General features: G+C 37.1%; 1 protein-coding gene across 2 annotated transcripts in view; it reads left to right on the top strand.

Annotated features, from left to right (window-relative positions):
• The window catches only part of SALL3 (spalt like transcription factor 3), a 21,974-nt gene extending 17,824 nt beyond the window's left edge, over window positions 1–4,150 (top strand). For both annotated transcript variants that reach the window (XM_064422504.1, XM_064422503.1), the window contains exons 2-4: window positions 1–12; window positions 229–569; window positions 1,552–4,150. The exon at window positions 1–12 is cut by the window's left edge. In XM_064422504.1, the coding sequence (XP_064278574.1) occupies window positions 1–12; window positions 229–569; window positions 1,552–1,983 (785 nt within the window). In that variant the 3' untranslated portion in view covers window positions 1,984–4,150. The remainder of the gene's footprint in view (window positions 13–228; window positions 570–1,551) is intronic.
• Window positions 4,151–7,747: the final 3,597 nt, after the last annotated feature.

Raw genomic sequence — 7,747 nt, 5'->3', positions numbered from 1 at the left:
ACAGAGAACGTGGTAAGTTTAAAAGTACTGTTTGTAATATCTGTGGCAAGCCTTTTGCTTGTAAGAGTGCATTGGAAATTCACTACCGCAGCCATACTAAAGAACGTCCATTTGTTTGTACAGTCTGCAGTCGTGGGTGTTCCACTATGGGTAATTTAAAACAGCACTTACTGACGCACAAATTAAAAGAGCTGCCTTCTCAGTTATTTGAACCCAACTTTACTCTAGGTCCCAGCCAAAGTACTCCTAGCCTGGTCACCAGTACAGCACCTACCATGATCAAAATGGAAGTGAATGGTCACAGCAAGCCGATCTCTTTGGGTGAGGTTCCCTCGCTTCCAGCTGGAATCCAGGTTCCTGCTGCACCACAGACAGTGATGAGTCCGGGGATCACCCCTATGCTGGCACCCCCCCCTCGCCGGACTCCCAAGCAGCACAACTGTCAGTCGTGCGGGAAGACCTTCTCCTCAGCAAGTGCACTGCAGATACACGAGCGCACCCATACCGGTGAAAAACCGTTTGGTTGCACAATCTGTGGTAGAGCTTTTACCACAAAGGGGAATCTTAAGGTAAGAGGCCACATAAAACTGTAAAGGCTTGGGGAGGGGGAGGTTAAAGAGCACTGCTCTCGAATTCAGCAAGTATTAGTGCTAAGTGTTTGTCCCAAAGACAGGTGAGAAGGGAGCTTCAAGGAAATGCTTGCTGTGTGGTGGTGGTCGTTATGCTTCCACTGTGTAGAAAATAAGGACTGGAAAGTGGCTGTGCAATGATTCGAACTTTAAAACTGGTTCCAGGTGTACATGCAGGCATGTTGTTGTTCTGACTGATGTGATGGCACACCCAGTCAGCTGGTGGACTTGTTCTGAGAGTTCTTGTGGATCATCAATGCAAAATGACCTTGCTATAAACCAGAAACATATGGCTTGCTCAGCTCTTTGGGTGCCTCCCCAGTTTCTGTTTTCTATTCCACTTTGCAGTCATTGCAGAGCAGAAATCTGTTTCTCACAGATTTACAATGGGTTACTACAGGACTGATCGCTCCTATTCCTGCTGTTTGTTTAACCATCAAGACTCAGTCTGGGGAAGACATTTTAAATGTCCTTTTTAAAAATACTAAATTTAGCAAATTAATCAGTGCTTCAGAGATGAGATAAACACATGAAAACAGACAGGATGAAAAAAGGAAAAGGGGAAAACCACCCATCTCCAATATAAGTAATGCTCTTGGTAATCAACATGTGAGGATTTCCAGCTTGCATGTGAAATTTTCTAACCCAAGAGAGTATGTACCCTTTAGTCTTGCAGCACGGTTTGTTTTCACTGAGAAGAAGCAAATGCACATTGAAAAACTACCATGGATCTGGGCTTTCTTTGTGTGGGCTGACTGGAACTTAGAACTGTGTCCTTACTGGAATCGGGTTTTTTTCAATGTGAATTAAAAGGCGTTTTTTTAAAAAAGCAAGCACTACTCTAAGTAACAGCATTTCAGGCTAGATACCTCACCAGAATGTGCTAACTTGGGGGTGCTTCTTGTCCCTGTTCACTCTGCAGGTTCACATGGGGACTCACATGTGGAATAACGCCCCTGCACGCCGTGGCAGACGCCTCTCTGTGGAAAACCCCATGGCTTTGCTCGGTGGCGATGCTCTCAAGTTCTCTGAGATGTTCCAGAAGGATTTGGCAGCTCGGGCCATGAATGTTGACCCCAATTTTTGGAACCAATATGCTGCAGCTATCACTAATGGACTTGCTATGAAGAACAATGAGATTTCTGTCATACAGAATGGAGGCATTCCTCAGCTCCCAGTAAGTTTAGGTGGAGGCGCCATCCCGCCTCTAAGTAACCTTACCGGTGGCATGGACAAAGCTCGCACAGGCAGCAGTCCTCCCATTGTCAGTCTGGACAAAGCAAGTTCTGAGACGGGAGCCAGTCGTCCATTCACCAGATTTATTGAGGATAATAAAGAGATTGGCATAAATTAAAAGCATTCATTTCTGAATAACTGTTGGACCTCTACTCGACACAACACTTGTCCTGTTCTATGTACAGCTTTTGAAGCTAAGCATTAGTTTCCTGACCTAAATGCATAGGTTCCCTTTAAAATTTTACCCATAGCAGAAATACATAACTTTGTGGCTGCTGAAAAGTTGTCTTGCAAGATCTGCATGGTACTTCTTTCAACAGTGAGTTTGACTGTTACTGAGAACTTTGAAACCTTTTAATTTAACAGAAACAAACAAACCAACCAACCAGTCATGGGATAACTTCATTAGAAACAGAAAGAGGCTAGTCTACATTCACTTTGCTTCTTACAAAACTTACTATCACCTGAGAAAGGGGGGCTACATTATGGCATTCTGTCACACTTATTTACTGGTTTTGTTCAAATTAGTTAGCAACTTGGACTATGTTTTTAGGAATCTTAATCTTAAATAAGTGATTTAGTACCCCAATGCTGTGTATTATTACAGTATCCTTGTCTGTAGTATTTATAATGTTAAGATTATGCGGGTAACAGACAATATACTAGCCCCAAACTTAAATGAAGCTTTTGTACTGCAAAATACATCTGGCTATGTGATTTTTCTTATTTCTTTTTCCTTTTTTTTTTTTTAAGCAAGTTTTGTTTTACTATGAATAAGTGGTTTATTTCAATGCAGGCACAATTGTGAAGTTTTATTGGGAAAGATAGCATGCTTTTCATGTGCAAGTACCTGTCAGTAACAAACCTTTTTTATTTAAATATTTGTAGCTGCTATGTGGACAGTTGTTCTATTAAATGAAAAAAAAAATGTAGTGTGGATTTTAGCTCAATGATTGGAAAACAAGTTACAGACAAACCTTAGCAGCATAAATTATTCACAACATTATAAACAGTTGTGAGTAAATACTCCGTGTTATCAAAGCTGTACAATAAAAAGGTAATGTTTGTATAATGTGGTTGCAAACTCTTAATTTATACTATTGCACTTTTAGTATTTTGTATTAGGGAGGTTTGTCTATAATTTGAAACTGAACAAAGATGTCAACTATTTTATAAATAGTACTTTGACTTAAGGAATAAGGAGGAGGACCCTGTTGCAGTTTCTTGTTTTGTTTTATGCTCAAACAATGAGAGATCTCTATCAACTAAGCAGAAAATTGCAGAGAACTGTCAGATCCTTAGGAAATACGGGGACTGCCATTTCTTAAACAGAAATGATTCATTTAACTTTTTTACAACACCCACTTAAAAGCGTGACCACCCCTGACAGAATTCTGATACATTTATCTTAGGAGTGTGATATTAATACAAGCCTAGGATAGAGGAAGGAGAACATCATGTAGGTTTAATTTTCCTGTAATCTGTTCTGTCTCTTTCACACACAACCATAAGAAAGATGTTGACTGCCTAATAATAGTGGGAACATAGAAGAACTTCTGGGCAGCATGAGCAGTAGTAACACACAAATGCTCTGTGTTTATTTCCAACCGTCTGATTATCTTTTCAGATTGCTCCAAAGCACAATGTATTCTGATTAATCAAATATAATTTTATGTTGATTGCATTGTTGGAATTATGCTGAGTAAACAAAGGGAATGGTTCCACTCATAAGTTAAGCGGGGAATGCTGAGGAGACTGGGGCTTAATCAAAACTTGAACAGTAAATGTTTTGTGTACTACCTCATTTTTGTGCATTACAAGCATGGTGGAGTTGACACTCTGAACTTCCGTCCAGCAGAATTGCTTGAGGGACATTATGGGTAGCTGGGTAACAGCTCAAGGAGTTTTATGCCCCTGAAGAACGAATCAGACAGTGAGGTCTTCTCAGTTGAGACTGAAAAATAGGACAATCTTTCTTATAAAACAGAAACTATTACTGTAAGAGGATGGACTATTTCTGCCATCACGTAATGGAGTGAAAAGAGGTTCAAAGACTTATTAGCTGTCTGTTTCTATTGGAAATGAACAATGAACTCTACAGCTCCATTTTCTACAATGATGAGATAGAGATATATAGATATAAATATATATCTATATCTGAGCAAAATTATATATCTGTAACACCTCTACAATATAACATAATTTTTTGCCACAGTGTGTGGGTGGTTAGGGGTGTTTCCAAGCATTAAAGAAAAAGAAAACTGAGGTGGCTTAATGTTGCTGTATTTCAGCAATTGAATGTTTTTATTTATCTGTGTAATTTTTGGTGTGACTTTTTTTTGTTTTGTTAGTATTTGGTACCATGTAGTGTTATCTCTATTCCCTAAAGTATGTATATAACTTAAAAAAAAAAAGAAAAAATTGAAAGAAAGAAAAATAGAGAAGAAAAAATGAAAAAGGAAAAAGAGGAAAAATATGTAAAGTGTTGTAAATAAGATGGTTGATGATGGTACAGTAAGACTGACCCCATTTTGTATTCAGGGTTAGGCCATTCCTCTCTGCATGGTGAAGAGAGACACTATTTTTATACTGTGATACCATGTAGGGCTAGGAGCCTCCCTGAAACATCTGGGAATTGTTACCTAGATCCAATATTTTTTATTATTAAATCTTGTTGGCTTGACACATCTACTGATTGAAATGGATGTCTTAGTCTAGGTTACTATTTTTGTCATATGGAATTGAATAAAATGCAGGATGTAATATTATTTCTGAATTGCGTTCCTTGATTACTCTAATAACAGAACAAGATATGAGACTAAGGTCACTTGTGGTAGATTGGTGTCAATGACTTCTAATCACTGCATCTGAAAATCAGAGTAAGGTTGACACCGTATATTCAAATGTTTTTCTAATTTATATTAACAGTGCAACGGGATAGAATTATTCAAATACTTTTTCCAATAAAAAGAAATTTTAAGAACATTTATCCCAAGGTAGTAGAACTAAAAAAGACACCAAAAAAAATTTTGGAGGGGGGAGAACAGACTTTGGCATGACTACTGTTTCAAATTGATTGCTTTCTGAACATTTAAACTGTACTACCTAATGAAAAAGCCTCCTTTTCAGGTTGTTTAAACATCTGCCTAATATTTACAATACACTGCATGATAAAATTTGTGAACAAATTGGTCAGGAGCAGTTGAAATTCTAAAATACAAAAAGGAAAAAAAATTGACAGCTCGCATCCATTCATTCCAAATGACATAACCTATACGTTTAAACCCATGGGTTTGTTTTGTCTTTTTTTCCAATATCCTCAATTATCAAAGCATGTCTAACTTTAACCAAATTATTTTTTCACATTAATTTAAATAAAAGTATTTACATTCTTAAGGTTAGGCATGTGGTTACGTATCTCCTGCAAAAAAGCTGTATGTTTGAGTAAACTCCAAGCTGTTATATTCTGATGGTGAATGCCTGCTGCATTTAAAAAAGACAAAAGATAAATAAAAGAGAAAAATCTGTATTAATCATTTTTCAGTGGCCTTGTTATGCAGATACTGTGTTTTATAAGATTAACCCAAAGAAGGTATGAGTTTCCTCAGGTGACTCAACAACAATGATAGATTTGTGCTTTTCTTCCTCCATGCACGTCCCTGAGTCTTGCTGAGAGAAAACATGACATGCAAAAGAGAAAAGCAAAGGAGAGCTGATAGCTATGGTTCTGTTCAAAACACAAGAGGAAAATTACCTGCTTTTCCCTCCTCCTCCCCCCAAAAAAGGATGAAAGCAGAATGGTATCTATTTTTAAATATGTATGGGTTATTTTTTTTATCATATGAAGACATTAAATAATAAAATATGCTACACAAATTAAAATGATCAAAGTCTGTTGAATCACAGATGTTTAAAAGGATAGCCATGTAGGAACTCTATATATCACCAGAAAAAATTGCTTGTTATGATTTTTAAAGGGGAGTGTTCCAGAAAGGCTTTCAAAATTTTCACTTCTATTTTCCCCAGGAGTTATTATAGAGCATTTATTAAATGATTGAAATAACTTAATTAGATTATTGAAATAACTTAATTTTTACCCAATTCTTTTTTCATTTTGTATATATTAACCCTCAATATATTACCTGTTCCTTTACTGTTTTTTTTTCTTTCTCTGTTGGCAAGAGCTTTGTTTTTCTAAAGCTGCATTTCTGCTGTATTTGTGTTGCCTTTAATTTGCTTCTCTGCATGTACTCTGTCATTTGGAAGATACTGTGGTTTATTTTTTTCCTTTTTCTCTAATTCTACAGAGGTCAAAAGAGCTGCCTGTTTTTTTACGTCTATGTGTAACACTAGCATAATGAGTGATGAAGTCTTCAATGATGTGATCAGGTATGTGCATAGCTCACAGGATTTGCTGGCAAACATGCCATTCACACTCTGTCCTTCAGATGAAGGCATGAAGCTCGTTAGTGCTGCTGGTAGAGGGCAGCCACAGATGGGCAGGAGCATGGAAGTGCTGATCCTGACTTCACTCTGCCTGCTTTTACACCACTGAAGTTCCACAACCTTTAGTGGAGATACTCCAGGCTATTCTCGTGCAAGAGGGACTGCTTCCAGCTTCACATGTCTTGCTTTTCTTTATGCATCTTCAAAATAATGGCTAGCTATACAGTATTTTAATGTGCGTCTAAGCAAAGGCATTCCGGACTTTATTTTTAAAAAGAGGGAAAAGAGAATACATATATTTTAGTACATTCCACAGGATTATCCCAGTTTTAAAGGAGGTCCTTAAAGCTGAATCTAAAAAAATATATGGCTGTGCCCCTTAATATATAATGCCATCATATGACTATTCAGAGTATTCACATACATGAGTAAAAGAAACTGCAATTTTTATGCATATAAGTAAAAGAATGGGAGACTTTATACAGCTTTGCTACATAAGGTATGCACTCACAGGGAAATGCCTTCCCTCTGCAGATATGAAAAGTATCAGCAGACTTATGAAAAGAAAAATACATGTTTGTGCATGTCACAGGATCAATGCATAGTACCTTACTTTTTCAAAGGGAGGACGTCTCTATCAATTGACAAAGTGACAAATACGCCAACAGCTTTGGACTGTGCCACTGACATTTTTAAGGATGTGGGAAAGTTCTTAATTAGACTAATATTTTGCTTAAGAACAATAACATACTTCTGGGGCCTCTGGGAATCAGGAACTCAGGCCTCTGGGAATCCCCTTGCAGCATCAGCTAGCACCTTGTAGTATTGGGATGAGTTGCCCCATCAGTAAGAAGGGGTAACACTTTTGTACCTACCTCACAGGGGTGTTGTGAGGAATAGTTTTATGTTTGTATAGTGTTTCAGAGATGGAAAATGCTTGGTATTTCACTGAGTTTAGAGACTTTACAGTACATGTATTATTATTTATTATTTGTACTCCACTAGTACCTGTGAGCTCCAGTCAGGACTGAGAGGCCTTATCCTAAATGTTGTACACTCACCTAGTTGGAACTGATACAAAATTTTACTCAGTAACATATTTCAATGGAGATATTTCATTATCAAATGCCTATTTGATTACTATAGGGTTTAATTCAATTTTTAGGTATTTAAATTGATTATCAGTTTTAGGCTATGGCAGAGAATTATCTGGTATCACGTTTTGTTTTGAGCTTATATTGATTTTCAGAAAAAGTGCACCAATTTTCTATGGATACTCTACAATCAGATCTTGCCATCAGTGGAATTCTACTGTACTTTTTGCTATTAAAGATAAACATTAAAATACATGTGTGTGTGTATACATTATGATACACCAAAATATAATATATACCTATAAACATGTATGTTTTAAATTTCTTTAGCTCCTTAGATTA

Source organism: Passer domesticus, chromosome 1 (assembly GCF_036417665.1).
Source record: "Passer domesticus isolate bPasDom1 chromosome 1, bPasDom1.hap1, whole genome shotgun sequence".
NCBI lineage: Eukaryota > Metazoa > Chordata > Aves > Passeriformes > Passeridae > Passer > Passer domesticus.
This window is presented reverse-complemented; position numbering and strand designations above follow the sequence as displayed.